At 42.2% G+C, this 16,618-nt stretch overlaps 1 protein-coding gene across 3 annotated transcripts in view; it reads left to right on the top strand.

Moving 5' to 3' along the window:
- The window catches only part of LOC144474596 (FH1/FH2 domain-containing protein 3-like), a 294,352-nt gene that overhangs the window by 271,741 nt on the left and 5,993 nt on the right, over window positions 1-16,618 (top strand). For 2 of the 3 annotated variants that reach the window (XM_078189652.1, XM_078189662.1), the window contains one exon: window positions 2,583-2,750. In XM_078189652.1, coding sequence (XP_078045778.1) covers window positions 2,583-2,750 — 168 coding nt within the window. Of the gene's footprint in view, window positions 1-2,582; window positions 2,751-10,736; window positions 10,824-16,618 lie in introns of all 3 variants that reach the window. The other variant, XM_078189672.1, reaches the window with a different exon arrangement.

Here is a 16,618-nt window from a genome sequence, read left to right as displayed (position 1 = left end):
TAATTCGCGAGGACGTGACCCAGGGACCTTTTTATTTCGGTCCGCGCGCACCGGATGGGAGCGCCGTATTTTTAAAAGCTTCCGCCGGCGAACCGGGGATCTCGCGGCAGGATTTTCGGCCTTTTCTAAGGAGACCGTCGCAATGGAAATATCCAAAATAACGGGGCTCGTGTAATTGTGGATCTCGGTCTCGAAATGATAAATGTAGATTCCCTTTTGGAATAGTCACTACGTTTGTGGCTACTGCTTTTCGAAATTTTCCTGAAGCTGTTGATATTCGTAAAACAAATTATCGCGTGTGTAATTTAATTTGGCCAAATAGAGCGGAATAATTCATTTGTTTTAGCTGAAGGATCCGCAAGCTCGTTTGTGTAACGACATGATACACGGCGCGTATCTATATAAATTATTACGGATAGGGGCAGATAATTATTTGCATTTATTGCGATCGTGGATGTTTATATCAAGTTATTTGTAATAAATATAATCGTGAGAAGTAAATGATAAATGGATGTAAACTACAATTGAATTCGATATTGTTCGAACTTGTATGTCAAAATCCCCAGTGCAAGCAACATGCGCAGAATTTGACTTTCCAGACCATTGTACACGAGGCATTATCGTGTAATCGTGAACAGTAATTACAGAGAGAAAGGGAGAGAGAGAGAGAGAGAATGAGTAAATAATAATAAATAAATGAAAATGAGTGCTGGAATTTATAGACTAAATGTTCCGGCCATAACAATCTCGTTTTACTTCGCTTCTTCATAGCTAGTCCCTTTATTCCCGCTGCATCTAACGCGACACATTCCAATCAAACAGAATGCCGCTTATTTGCCGCAGGAGGCTGGCTTGTATTTTCGCGGAGCCCGCGAGAGATGGGTCGCTATAGAGGGGAAGCGAGACCGCCCTTCTCCCGTCCGTTGAATCGATGAAATCGGAAATCTCGTCAAGGTGACGGGCAGACTTCCATGAATACGCGAACTCAATTTCCACATTCATGCGATCGCTTGGTATTTCAAACGCGTCGAACATCAAGCCGTTCGAGGAGAGTCGCGCGGCCCGGGCTCCGGAATAAAATTGGTGTCATTTAACGTACCGAGCGGGTTCCCATGCAGCCGAATACCAGACCGAAAAGCTCGGTACTCGAGCACATTCAAGGCTAACTAGGTTGACCGCATCGGGAAACTTCGCCCCTTCTTTTCCCTCGGCCATGGAAATTCCGCACGGCCTCGGTCCCGGCCTCGGTCTCTCGCCGTCCACCCTCACACCCCGAAACCGCCTCTTCTTCGTGCGGCCCCTCCAGAACATGCTCGTATCGGATTTACAGAGCCGGCGAGAGACCGCCGATGGAGGCTTCTTTCAAACGAGTTTCAAAGAAGCTCTCAAAGAACTCACCGGTGCTTTTGACGGTTTCGAAGTTTCTACCACGGCGCGGACCGGCCGCCGAGAAAGACTGTTCCGTGAAGCGTTAGCCCGGGAGCTGCTGCGAAAGAAGAATGGCCTCGCGGTACGCGTGCCCCCCTCCCCCTCCCCCTCGCCCCCCAGCGTCCGTGATCCGTGATCCGTGATCCACGGCAAGCCTCTTCCGAGTTCCGAGCCGGGACCGAACGTGTATCTTGGGAATTGTTCAGGATAAAACGGATACTCTGCTGCACCGTTTAATGCGCTTTCATCTTCCACGAATTTCCCTGTATTCCCTCCGACCGTCTACCCGGATAGGGAATCGGGCAAATGTTATTTATCGAGGACCGTCGAACCTTGAAAAGTACCACCCGATAGATGGTAACGACCGAAACGGTCGAAGAAAATTGTTATCTTTCTTTTTAAGCGGTATCGAAATACAAAATAGCTGTAGTTATTGTAAAGCGGGGAACAATATAAAAAATCTACAATCTAAAACAAGAAGCGAAATCTTGGTATTTCAACCAATTTCTGATTACTTTTCTGTCATTATTATCGGACCAGTGAATTTCTATGCAAAATAAAGCATGGCTCTGTCGATCACGAAACACAGAGATCTTTCCTCGACGATTACAATAAAATCTATACGTCGGTAACTTTTCATCCCCTCCACTGTTCGAACAATAAACCCGCCGGGCATTAAAGCCGAGCAAGGTGTGTAGCTTTCTAGGAAGAACAATGTGTAAGCAGATACAATAACGTGCACTTAAAGCGAGAAAATCAATTATTTCCTGTGAGAAAGTATCGTTATAATTACAACAAATGTGGGACGTTAGATTTAGTATCAACGCTAAAACTACAAAATCAATTAAAAAGACTGGCTTCTGACTTTCTCCTTCACAGTTATTGGAATTATACAAATCTTTCCATTAGAGATTGATCTTATTAAATGAAATCCCGGCGACGATTACGAAACGATATGCGCTTGTCGCGGTTTGGGCTCGGCAGTTCTAGTGTTAAATTACACGTGGCTACATCTGTCACGAATGCATAAAATCTGCAGTCTAACTACTTTCATTGCGCCGTTGGTAGCGCACAGGTAGGATTACTCCAACGGCTAACACATGCCGGGATTATCATAATCACCTTTTCTATCCCTCTTGAAATTCATGTTCCAGGACGCACATCGTTGGGCCCGCTGCTCCGGGACGAGAACACCAATGGTAACCTAACGGACGGCGACGACGAGCTGTTGGAATCGTTGGTGAAGACCGCGACGAAAACGCCGGCGACGAGGACGACGCCCAGGGAGCGCAAGAGGACCAGACACGCCGATCGTAAGTCTTGTAAGTGTGATCCCCGCACCCTGCACTTGGCTTCCTACCTTCCGTGTTGATCGGCCTGCCGGCGGAGGAGGATCGATCGCGAGATCGGCCCGATGCCAGTAGACTTCCGCTGTCTCCGGCCGACATATTTATGGACCGAACTCACTGAAACATCATTACGCCCGTTAGTCGACCTCCGCGCGAGTTATCGATCGCTCCTGGATTACCGGAGTCTTCTTCTCCGTGACAGAGTGCTTACATCCGTCATTCGATCGCTATTCGATATCGGAAGTTTTCTGATAGCCCTGTAGCCTTAGTCTTAGCTTGTATAGAGTCATGCGTTGACCCTGGTAAGATTGATGGTATTTCGGGTCTACGTGACCCAGATAGAGTTAGGCTTGCACAGTCAAACTCGTTGAATACTGGCAACACAGTTTTATTTCCTTTCGTATTGTTGCGTTGATTATTGTGTCTTTTCGCATAGTAAGTTGTAGTGCAGTTTACGTAAATAAGCGTCTAGGTTTTCATTTGAATATATTGAGTATCTTGGTCCTCTTTTGAGTAGAGTTTAGACTTCGCATTAATATCGAAGATTGTAATTCATTGGAAAGCATAAATATTAAAAATATTGTAATAATCTATTCAGTGGTATTTGATTGGCAATTAAATTTCAATAAGTTCGCCACTATTTTATCTTTTTAGATTAAACGTTCATAACTATCACGCAGTATAATCAAGAAATCATGATAATGCAGATCGAAATAATACGGCCTATTGCCGAGGAATTATTTACCAGGTGGAATATCGAGACATGAATTATTAGCATTATGCAGATTCGTCATGAATTTTTGTACGCCCGCGAACCTAAAAAATGCATAGAATTATTTTTGCCGCTGGACCCGTGATTCATTCGTGCAATGAATATTTCATCCTTGATCGTTCTCGCCTAAAATCAGCCCGTTTCGATTCGTACCAACATTCCGCATGTTAAATAGGTCATGTTAGCAGGTAGATGATCGGTGATTACATATAGAAGTATGAATAATTCATCTCCATCGTCGGTATTGATTTTATCGAAAACAATTACGCGCCCGTCATTATGATGATGTTAATACGAACAACAAGTGAGCGCAATTGTTTCTATTCGATGAAATCACGCGCCCGTATAATATGTATATTTTAAAACGAGTCCCCGGAGACTTTTGCGAATTACCGCGTTAGGCGGAATATATGGAACGGTTTTCTGTTTTCCGGGTGGCTGATTAATCTTCCGTGATTTCATTAGACCTGGCTCCGCTGGTGAACGCGACAACACCCTCTATTGCCGCTAGCAAGAACCGCAGACTTAAAAACCGCATTGAAATTAATTGAAATACACCCCGGGAGAATGGTGGCTCCTTTTCGGATGCAAATGCTTACGCGTTCCCATTTGTATCCTTGGGGGAAGATTCATCCGGTTAAAGTCGCTTCCTCCTTGCCGTGTTTGCGCGCGGGAACGATTTGATAGCTTGTAATTATCGGTGATTTCCTTCGGTCGTTCTACTGATTTGTTTGCCGAAGCAAACTCGGCCGAGCGAGAGAGAGTTTTTGTCCGCGTTTAAATTAATTTCAAAACGCTCCTGGAGTTTCCGTCGCATCGCTTTGTTTCGAGATCTGGTTCTTGCGTCGGCTTTTTGAAAAATTATCCATTTCACCCAAAGTTCTATAAATCATACTCTCAATTACTCTACTTTAATCGTTTAAATTTAAATTTAGATGTCTACCCAGATGAATATAATTTGCATAGATATTTAATATCGATTGAGTCGTTACTTTGGAATGTTGGTAAAAGGTCTACAATTATTAATTTCCGCGAAACAGTTCACTTCTAATTCACAATGTCGAATGTCTGACTATAAAGCGAATGTTCTACTTAGTCAGTTGGACGACTCAGGATGTCATATTCTACTCGTATAGCCGAATGTCTCGTCAAAATATTTTTATATTAAATGCTAGGTTTACTTGACCCCTTGCCGTACCATATTATTTAAAATTACTATGATTAGAATATTTTTGACCGCATTAATTTCTTAAAAGAAAAAGGAATTTTATACTTTTGTGTGCTTACGGATACTCGAATGTTTAAATATTGGTGAAAATAAAATAAAATTGGATTCCTACTTAACGGAACAGATGAACATTTATACGTAACAGCTTATTGTTATAAATCTCTATCACGAGTCTGACTCGTTAAAGTACGGCAAGGGGTTGATAGAATTAGGTATTCAGAAGTAGTTGACTAGTAATAATGTTTTATAATATCTTTTAAAATTATACGAATGAAACGCGCGCGGAATAACTTAGAATTAGCAAGATTTCGTTAAAAGGTTGAAGATCAAAGAGTGTAGACAACGTTAGATTCCCTCTCCGCTTGGGAAATGCAGTAGTGCGCAATATAACTCGGCGTAAACGCGAATGGTCCCAATTTCTTGTGTCGCTCGTATTATACATCGGTCGGTCGCATTTTAACTAGGGGATATCTCATTCGCCTGCAAATGGAGTCCCCGAGTAAATTCGCGTTGTCGCTTGTAGCGGTCGGTCCATAAATAGAGACCCGTGACGCGGGCGATCGATAAACCGGAAGTTCGGAGCCAAAATTCTGAACGCCAGTGATCGAGGTCGAAGCGCGTTGCGTTGCGCGGCGCCTTCGGTCTTCTTCGAACTTTTCACAAGCACCTTATTAGCACCATTCTTCCTCCATCTCTTCTCCCGTATTCAACAATCTATACACTATAATTGTACATTCTACCAGCGTCATTGCAACTCATTTCTTTACCAATCACAGGAGGATTACAATTTCATCGAGTGGAAGTAATTTCTGTTACTAAGGAATCCGATGCTTTGAAATTAGGCGCGCACTATTAATATGTTAACAATGGCGCCTATTATATGTTAATAATTGTTGATGATATTTTACACTAGCACAGTTCAATTCGAACAACCGGAATAATTTATTTGTTTGGATTCGTGTTTTATTTTTCATTTACGTAGAGCATATTGTCGAAGGGAAGAAAATTCGCCTTTTTCAGTTCGCAGCGTGCAAGATTTATAATCTCGTGCAGTCTATTTATACTTGTCATCGCGACGCCCCAACGGCAGCGTCCTCGTCGGATTGACGTTAGTCTCGCGTAACCTGCGGCTAGAATAACGTAAATTGTCTGGGGAATATCAAAGTTCCAGGGCGATGCGTCATGTAGGTCGCGCCGCTTTCAGAACTTTTTCAGGCAACATCTGCGGTGCCCGTTTTACCTTTCTCTCTCTCTCTCTCTCTCTCTCTCTCTCTCTCTATCTTTTTTTCTAACGACCTTTTTCGCGAAAAGAGGCTTCCACAGTTTAGCAAAAGTCGCATTTGCATTTTATATTGCGGCCATTCATTTTTCGATACCGCGGCTTTTTCAAGGCTCCCAATTTTCGCGAAACCGTGAAAACCTCTTTTCGCCCCAGGGGCCTGAAAGCGTTTCGCTGCAGAATCTTCGACAACAAAAAAATATATTCCCGAAGCCGGGGCGCGACACTTTCAATGGGTATTTAGCCGTGGGGAACGCGCGCGAAATAAGAGGAGAACAGGAAACGGCGGAACAGTGAACGTCCATTCTCCGTGGACTCGTTTGTCGAGCCGAGGCTATCCTGCATTAGCAATCGATGAAAGTTTAATTACGAGGATAAAATGGATCGTCTGTTTTGAATAACAGCCGGAAGTAATCCTTTTCACTTTTCAAAACGATTCGCGCGGGACACGCGCTCCGACGAGTCGAAAACGAAAGAGTTTGCTTTTATTCGGTTCGATTTACGTTGCTCTTGTTTTGCGCGTCCGGTTAAAAGGCTCTTCCGCGGGGAAGTTTACGATTTTGGGTTTGGTTCTCCTTTGAACTGGAAGAATTTTTTGTTGTTTTCAAAATGACATTGTTTTCTGCAAGTCGACTTATTATATTATACTGTGAATTATATTACAAGATGAAAATGAAGTTGAAATAATAAGGGTTGAATAAGGTTTCATACATTAATGTTTTATTGGATTGCTATAATTCAAAAAAGTCATTAACCCCTTGCACTAGCGCTCCTTTCATGCTGTGATGATTAGCACTTATTCGTACTTAATAATTTTCCTAATAGATTCCTGATCGGACAATTTTTCTTTTTTCTATATTGTCTTTATTTGCCTATACTTTGATAATAGAAGAATTTATTTTTACATCAACGTAGAAGAAATTAATATATTCATATTTCGTAGAGCTTACATAAAAGCTTTACCACGAGTCTGCCTCGTTATTATAGTGCAAGGGGTTAAATAATTTTCTTTGATATTGTAGGAATATTTTGAGTAGTTCGGATTCGTTATTGGCGCTCGCGTTAATAGAGAAACGCGCATAAGGGAAGACAGGCGATCCGTGTTTCCGTTCGCTCGAGGAGCGCGTAGTTCGATCGAAATCGGCTTTGTTTGCGAATGGGATGCGTTCTCGAGAATCACATCGTTTCCCGTGATGCTCGGTTCGCGATCCGCCGACTATATGTGTTCCCGTCGGAACTTTTTGCAACGTCTACCTCTCTGGCAGACGTAATCCTTGACGCAGCAGCCCGTTTCTGTTCGTAATCTGCTGGTCGAGAGCGATCGACCGTGTCTGCGCCGCCGCGGACGCGTCCGTCGCCGATATTCGCATATGACAAGCTCGTTTGACGCGTGACTAAACGAATCGACGCGCGTCCCCGTCAAATATCCCCCTTTCCCTCCTATTTCTTTCGGATGCGACCCGCCATTATTCGATTTTTCCGACGATCCGCGTCGCTCCGACGTTTTTTTCGGCCACGAATCGACGACCACGCTTTAATCCGGACAGAATGCAGCTCCGCCGCGTCAAGGAACAAACGTCACAGGCTACCCATCAACGGTAACATTAACAGGTGACAAGAAACGCATGCGAACCACTTTCGAGCTATGAAAGTCGATATTTTCATCGTTTGTGAAATTTTTGTTGCAGAATGTTTTAAATGGTATACCGAATTTATTTTATGCATCCTGAAAGAAGTATTAATATATAAAAATATATTAATAGGTTTTAGAAAGTTAAAAATACATTTTTTGCAGCATAAATACATATCTGACGCGAATTTAGAAGGTATATGGAGAGAAAATTTTTTCATCAATGATAAATGCAAAAGATAATGACACGAGAATGTGTAATATATTCATTTTTCATAATACTTGAAATGGAAAAATTTGTTACGGATTTGACAATATGCTTAATTATTCTAAAGTGTTGTCAGAATTTTATCTTAATCCTTCTTGATTGGGGTATTAACCCCTTGAACTCAACGTCCAAGTTCAAACTTGTCCGTACAAAAGTTATACTTTCAACAGTTCTTTAAAAATAAACTGATTTAACAATGTAAAAATATTTTCAGTACATCGTACGATAATCCTGAGTGGTACCTCAAAATCACCATTCTAGTACAAAGGGTTAAAAGCTTTTCAACACTGTGTCATTGAATTTGGAAACTCGTTGAAATATTCGCAATTTTAATTGAATATTTATCATCATTCGCTGCCTTCGAAGAGAATGCAGCGCGTAATAGGATTTCCTGCGCGTTCAAACTGCTATTTTTCCAACAAATACAACAATTGTTGGGATGACGAGGTTGGGAGATGAAGTTGTGTCTTATGTTTTAAATAATTTACTCCAACTCCACGCGTCAATGAAATCAACGTATATCAATGTAATTTATTGCAATTTRAACATAACACAATATTAAACTTTATGACTATATTAAAACAATGAATATTAGRGAACTGTTRAACTTCTGGTGTTACTGWCTCGATAGGCTGTCCTGAAGCGACTGACCCATTCCTTTGTAGGCCCTTGGTTAAATAGGAATGGTGGTGCAATAAACGTCAGGTCAAGACGGCACATTTCCTGATGAGTATGTATTGTGCATTTCGGTGCACACTCCAACAACAATAAATGCGATTAAATCGGTACTATTGTAAACTACAAAATCGTCGGCCCCGCGTTACATTATAGGCAATAATCATCGATCGCGTTGGCTCACAATAGACCTGATGGACAAAAAACACAAGGGCGTGACGTAACCATTTCCGGCGCAACACGCTTTCCGCAGTTCCGCTTCGGCAACAAATTTTCCCAATAAATATTTCACTTTGCGCGGCGTTTTCAACGGAGGAGGCGAGAAAGAAGCGCGGCCAGACAAGGAAAATAAAATCGAACTGCGAAAGTTTCGATCCGGCGGAGGGTCGACACCTTGTTCCGATCGGAACAGTTTTCCGAAACGAATGACGTAACATCCTGCCAGCCCCCCGTAGTAGCGTCTACGGGTTGGCGGGTTATCGGCCGGAAAACGAAGAGCCGCGCGGCAGCGCGGAGGGAAATTTCGCAATTGTCGTCGGGTTTTAGCATGCGTACAAGTAATTCAGGAGGCGTGCTTTACACCCAGGGAAAGCTCAACCCTCGTTTTCCCTTTCCCCCTCATTTCCTCCTCTTTGTCCCGAATTATCCAGTTTAAGGTGGCGTGGCAAGGGGTGTGGTGATGGTTTTACGATGCATACACAGAGGCGAGCGGTGGACCCCGCGCACACGTACACGACGGTCAGAAGCACGGGACGACACTCGGCGCCTCGCAGTTAATGAAACAGCGAAACATTATTTCGTTTGTGTGTTCACCCGGAACCGTTTAAGTGGTCTGTGTTCCTGCAAATGAAATTAATAATTCATAATTCCGCTTCTTTAGGATTTTACGCGTTAACGGGGAACGTTTAGTGCTCTCGCGCCGAGCAAAAATTTGTTCGAGGAACGGCTTCTCGAATTCTCGTGCTCGACTGCGGAAGGATTTTAATTGCAGGAAATCCTTGGAGGTTGGTCCTGCTCGGGTTTCCGTGTTCCTTCTGCGTGTACTTTTGACATTTGAAAATATTAGGAAGTGTGCATAGTTGACGGTTTTTTATATTAATTTATTCCTGTTAAATATTATTATTACTTATTTGTATTAAATTATTCTTGTTGCACGAAAATTATGTTTAGCGTCTTTTTTAAATTAAATCATTGTGTGCTCTTGTTACTAGATTGTAGATCTTTATGCATTCGTGGCGAATACATAGTTACGTACAAAACTTGTTTCAATTTTAAGAATTTTAGACGCTGATGTATATATCTGTAGTAGGATTGTTTCTTATTCCACGAGAAAAAGACTTAGTATATGTTTTGTTTAAATCTGTTTTGTAGCAAACAACTACTTAAGTACGCTACAGTTATACATATTTAGAGTATAATTTGAACAATTTTTCTCAGCATGTTGCTGAAAAGTGAAACTACTATTACTAGACTGGACTTCGAAGTCGGCTACCCAAAATTTTTAAGTATTCTTACAATTGCCCTAAAACTGTCCCAAAGCTGCTCTAAAACTACAATAAAGTCACTCTAAATTTGCCATAATTTTGCCTTAAAACTCAATCCCCAAGGGGGTGGGACCAATTGTAACTAATGTAGGAAATGTTTCCTTTTATCGTGTATTCATAAAACAACTAGTAAAAATGACATTGGCAGTGATAAGGACAGTAAAAATGAAAATTAAAGTAAAAATAGAACTTTTCATAATGATCTACGATCTAGTTTATTTCAATGAGGAATACCATTGGTAGCACATTTTACCATTACCCTCGTTAACTATTTACAAATGTACCTGCACTAAAATTCTATACTTTTCTTCGATCGAAGAAGACATTTGTATTCTGTACACAAAATGTTTGCAACAGTCCATGTGCATACATAGAAATAATGTTGAATAGAGTTTCGCAGAGCTTAAGACCTTGGATATTCCTTGATCAGATAACGAAAGCCGGTCCCGTGCTTTTGACCGTCAGCGTACTCGCGTGTGTATGTATGAAACACGTGTGAACCGGTGGCGGTTGCTAACGGGGTGATCCAGCGTTCTTCCCTTCTTCTTTTTTCTGTCTGACAGTGAAGCGATCGCGCACCCGGGAGAACAACACCACGCCGGAAGGGTACCAACCCTGAAGGGCTACCGATCGTGACCGACGCGATGAAGGTTCGCTGGTTTTTCGATTAAACAGAGGTTCTTTTTGTTTTTGCCGCTTCCCTCTATCACTTGCACTCTCTTGCTCTTTCTTCTTTTCCTCTCTTTCTCTCGCTCTCTCTCTCTCTCTCTCTCTCTCTCTCTCTGGCCTTGTCTTGCGTGGAACCTGCGGTCGTTGCTTGTCTATTCCCACCTCTGCACAGTTCGCTTTTGATGTCCTTTTTCCCCCACGCAACTGTTTTCGTCCGTATTTAATGCACGATCGTGATTGCAGTGAAGTATTTTGATTGATTACTCTTAACACCTCCGTCGAACTGTTTCGGCTCGACGCGTTTTAATTTACAGATTTTTTTTTCTCCATCCGTCGACGGGTGCGCAGATTGTGTTTCGTTGCGGCGAACGAAGACGGGTGCTCCGGAGTGTTTGAAACGTGGCTTTCGTTTTGTTTTTGTTTTTTGTTTTTGTATTATTAAACCATGGTTCCTATTGTTTGCTTTTCAGTTGCTTCGCCGGCATGCTTTCGATCGAGTATTTACCGATGATCAACAATTTGATTTATGTAGGCACGGTCGATGCGACGAGTGCAGAACGAATATCGAGGATCATTTCTGCTTGACAGTTTCGAACAGGTTGGGTCATTGTGGCGCAGATGGTGGCGTCGGACGTCGGATCTGCGTTAGGTGCGAAGAGACTCATCGGCCCCGCGATTTAGGTTGACTAGTTGAATCAGCTCGATCTTAGGCGGAGTTTAAGTAAAAAGTTCGCCCCCTTGTATGTAACCTACGCCGCCATTACGCAAGTTTCGTCGTCGCGGCGTAGAATCACGGAAGCCGAATACATTTACCTTGGGCGAACTTCTGCCAGTGCAAAGACAGTCTGTCACGTAATAGGGCCAGTTCGCGGAGCGGTTTCCTTTGAGACGCGCTGTACAAGGAAATTGAATTTCCTGATTCCACGGTGTTCGAATTTTTAACGCACGTTTACGACGTACATATTTTCTTTCCGCCGGGATATTCGTATTCTAAAAGCAACATCACTTCTTTCTACCATTCAGTAATTTTCGACGTTCGCTCGAATCGACTTTCCATTCAAACCAATATAACGTCCTTCGCTAGCGTCGAATAATACAAGTAATTGAAGTCCATTTAGACAGACATTATATGCGATTATAATCCGAATATTATGCAAGAATCATTATGGCTATGGCTATAATTGATTTATTAAACCGGGGAGCCTCGTATAGAAAACCGTAATTGCATGGATTATTAATTATCCACGGGTTTATGTGGTTAATTTTGTTGGAAGTTCGATAAATATTATAAACGCAAAATTCGACACTGACGAACGCCGGTAATAATTTATACCCGTTTCAATTGCTTTGTTAGTCGATTGCGGAATCAACGAAGCGTCATTCACTTTTGACAGCCGGTTCTTACAATCTGTAACAATGGGGGATTAATATTACCGAAATTGTTATAAATTAATTAAAACGTCAGAGATAAACGCATCATTTTTTCGACCTATTTTCTATTTAACTTCGACATCATTTTAATTCTTTTAATTGACTTTTTCGTAACCTGTAAAGCTTAGTTTGATAAATTTGTTCAATTACTAAATTATTGATTAGACTTTCTGATAATTAGTAAATAGAGCGTCCGTTAAGTTCGAATTAAAAGCTATACAGTTGTTTCATTTTACATTCTTTTCGACTGGAAAATTATTTTCTGCGTCCGAGAGCAGCGTTATGAATATGCTAATGGATCGTTAACGCGTTCAAGTTTTATCCCGGCTGCGTAGTATGTATAATCGAGTGTACGAAACCTCAATGAATCTGCAACAGTTCGAAACGCGGGGTTCGTCGAACGATAATCGGAGCACGATGTATCGACACGCGTTACCAGAATTATTTATCCGCGGGGCAACCGGTTCGGGGAGCGGATCGCAAATTCCCATGAATTTCTAGGGGGATCCTAGGAACGGTGGCACGGGGACGAAAATTTCAATGAATTTTACCGGCAGACAAGCCCAGTCAAGAATTTATAGGCGCATCCCGAACTTAGAGGAGTGCCCGGGATCTACTTAGCCGAGTTATGTAACGTCTATCGGCGACTCACTTAGGCGCTTCCATTTCGTCGACGTATTCCACATCGATCCGAGCCGACGCGACGCGACGCGCTGTTTCGTCGACGAAATAATTGATGGGCCACGCCTTGGTCCTCGCGGAATGATTTACCGAATAAACGATCGATAATCGTCTCCGCGATTCGACGCCCATCCGCTTTATGGTTTCCCATTTGTCTCTGACGATGAGTGGCACTCGCCGCGAAAACGAATCCTACCGCTGTGAGGCCGTGAATTGCTTCATCCGCATCGTTCGCGTTCTTTTCGCTATACGTTGTTCTGCAACGAGGTACTCGGACAATAAAATCATTAGCGTACAACGTTCCATTAACACGAAATTCTATATAAAACGTTTGAACCAGCTATGTGGAAAAATAATAGGCATTTCTGCTTCGGTGATATATTGGAAACATTTTTCTTCTTATTTTATTAATTAATATATTCTTGGCACTTAAGGTACAAAGGCTTTATTTTCGCAGGAAAAATAGAAGATATTATATTTAGAATTTTCCAATTAATATAGTTATAAACAGCACTCTCTTCGAAAATTCAGAATATTGCTATTTACGAATGTCATTTACTGCTTCGCTCAAATATATTTCAAAAAATTCAATTGATGACGATTAAGAGTTGCTTCGCGAGCGTTATCGTTGATAATCTTTTGGTTGGAAGAAGTAATAACCGAGGAAGCTGGTTCTCCGCTTAATGAAATAGCGAACGGAAGATTAGGTACGACGACCGGGATTCATCCTAAGATCATTTGATTTTGGAACATTTGAGCCTTCCATATGCGAATCTGAATTGGAAATGATTCAATATTCCGTTTCACGATCTACCATGAATATCAATCGATCTGGGGGTTCACCGGCATCCATACCGGAGTCTCTTAGGTTCGTGCTTACGGACTGTTATGTAATGCACAAGCGGAATTATTTCGTGAAATGATTAGGAGGCTGTAGCGGCAGCTATATCGGCGTTGTATATTGAGTTGTATTACGGTAATGCCGGGGATGTATGCACGGCGGCACCGATCCTGTTACACAAGATAACTTCGTGATTCCACTATTGATAATGAACCTCGTTCATCCAGCGACCGTTTCATTCATTCACGGAATTCATGCAAAATACTACATTCATCCGCCGTAAATGCTAATGCGCCTGTCGCCCGGAGAAAGTCATTACTTTCGTATTCGATGAGCTATTCAGCTATAGCATCATTGCAGATATATTTACTATATCTAATTTTGACGTTTATTTATAAGTGCAGTTTTTAAAGTGTCCCTTTCAGATGTTTCGTTTTATAATTATTGAAATTGGAAACATATTTCATTATATGTAGTGTTTTATTTCTGGCGTTAACAAATATACGATATTCACTTTTCAGTTATTAACAATGCCATGAGTACATTTAATTCGCGATCTATTCGTTAGCTTTAGGAGTTAGAAAAAAGTACCAATTTTGCGGAAACCAATAATTAATTCAATGTAAGTCGTTCAGCACTGCTAGGAAGCATATTTTTAATTCTCATTATCATAATTACACCTATAATTAGAATAGCTTCCAAAGCCACCGCGAAATAAGGAAGCAAATAGACAGTAATGATTTACCCTGATACTGTGCTGATCTTTAGATCGACTACATATCCTAACACTATGTTTACGGAGCGCTAAACGTATATGCTTTATACTACCCCGTAAAAGTGAGAAAAATCCTCACGATATTTCGAAGAAACTATATTGAAGAAATTCCACATAAACGCTTCTTTACAGCCATAATAAAACTGAACCGGTGATTTTGGCGGAAAACTCGGAGCTAAATTTGCCCCACTTAATCTCTCCCTAAGTGCATAACATCTACGAAAATATGCAGGGACTCGGGACGAGCCACGTCGCGATTACGCGAGCGCGGCGGAGCAGGAAGCAATCGATAATAATCGCCGTGTACCTCGTGTAACTTCTCGAGCCCAATCGAGCATCGGCGATCGATCGTCTCGCGATAAGTGCTCGCGCGAACAAGATCGTAAGACGGTAGCTGAACTGAAACTAGTCACTTTCACCGTCGGCGCGGTGCTAGCCGACGCGGCCCGACGCGGCCCTCGCGCGGCATAGCATCGCTTACCCCGCGAACCAATCGAATTACCATCGATCAGACCCGGTGCGTGTTAGAAGCGTCTCGCAGCGAGCGAGCCATCGACCGTGTAATTCCATTGGCATCGATCCTCCTTTCTTACTGCAGTAAATATTTGCTAAGTAGTTCGGATGGAGCCGCCCCCCTCCCGCGCGCGCGCGCGCCCGGCCCCCGCGGAACCGAAACACGATAAACACGGAACGACGGTGTCTCGTTAATAACGTGATCACGGAGCGTCGTCGTGCACGATCAGCCGCGTCCCGACGCGACGCCGAGCTCCGCGTGCAGCACACGCGTCACGGCAAATAAATCGGGTCGGGCCAGGACACGGTATCTATCCCTCCCTCTTTCTCTCTCTCTCTTTCTCTTTCTCTTTCTCTCTGTTTGCCAGACAGCCGAAGCGCGAGCGATTTGCCCGTGTAACATTAAATTGGAAGTCAACGGCCCGGGAAAATCGGCCAATTCGATCAATTGCCAATCCCATCTAACGAAAAGAATGAACCCCCATGTTGATGCGACGCGAATCACTCTTGAATATTTATTGGACCCGTCTCGCGGACCCGTTTTTCACGTGCAGACCCGTTACGGAACCGTTTTGCGGCCGCGATCAATATTCCGGCATAATTATTCCGCGGTTCTGACTGTGAATCCAATTTTTGCGGGCGACGTGAATGCAATTACGCGAGACATCGAGGTTACGATTTACAAAGGAATATATTCGGGTGACTCTGGGTCTTGATGAAATTTTCGGGGGATTTGATTCTTGCTGGAACGGTGGACATGAAGTTCTATCTGTCGTTGTTTGTATTGAAGAGATCGAAGCAGATATATAGATTCTTTTAGACGAGCGATCGTACTTGGTCAAGTATGTCAGACGCTTTTAAAAGGATCAATCTTTCATTTACGACGTTGCATTCAACAAGTGCATTCCTAAATTCATTTCATCAATTCTCAAAATCGGTGGAGAGAGTCTCAAATACCGAAGTATTACGACTTATTAGTTTGCACGTTTTGTCGTTTATATTATCTTTTAACCTGCTTAGTGCCGATCGAAAGAGCCGTGTGTACTTGAAAGATGTGTACATGTAGTTTCATAAAGTTTCGGAAAGAAATTACAATAATTTAGTAAAGCCTTATAATTATCAAATTCAAAAAGGGAGGAGAAATAATAAATGAAATTGTTGTTTAAAATAAATATTAAGAAAACTATCTTTCCAACAATAGCAAACAACGATATATCGTTGTTCGGTACTAAGCGATTAAACTTCAGCAAAGTGTATGGAAATCGTGCAACAACAATTTCATCTTTACTATTATAAAATCTTACTTACAACAAAGTATGATAAACAAAGCTTATGCTGATTTAATATTACAATGATTTGCATAAAATGAAAAATTACAATCGAGCACTGTAATTCAGAGCAGCAAAAGATTAATTAAATCGTCGAAATCTGTTGGAAATCGTTATCGCGACTGGTTCTTAGCAGTGGCTCCGTCCATTCCGTGTTCGTTGTAGATAATGAAACCCGAATTATCGGTAGACAATGTGGGTTCGCCG

Source organism: Augochlora pura, chromosome 2 (assembly GCF_028453695.1).
Source record: "Augochlora pura isolate Apur16 chromosome 2, APUR_v2.2.1, whole genome shotgun sequence".
Lineage (NCBI taxonomy): Eukaryota > Metazoa > Arthropoda > Insecta > Hymenoptera > Halictidae > Augochlora > Augochlora pura.
The sequence above is the reverse complement of the archived record's forward strand: the minus strand, read 5'-3'. Positions and strand labels throughout refer to the sequence as shown.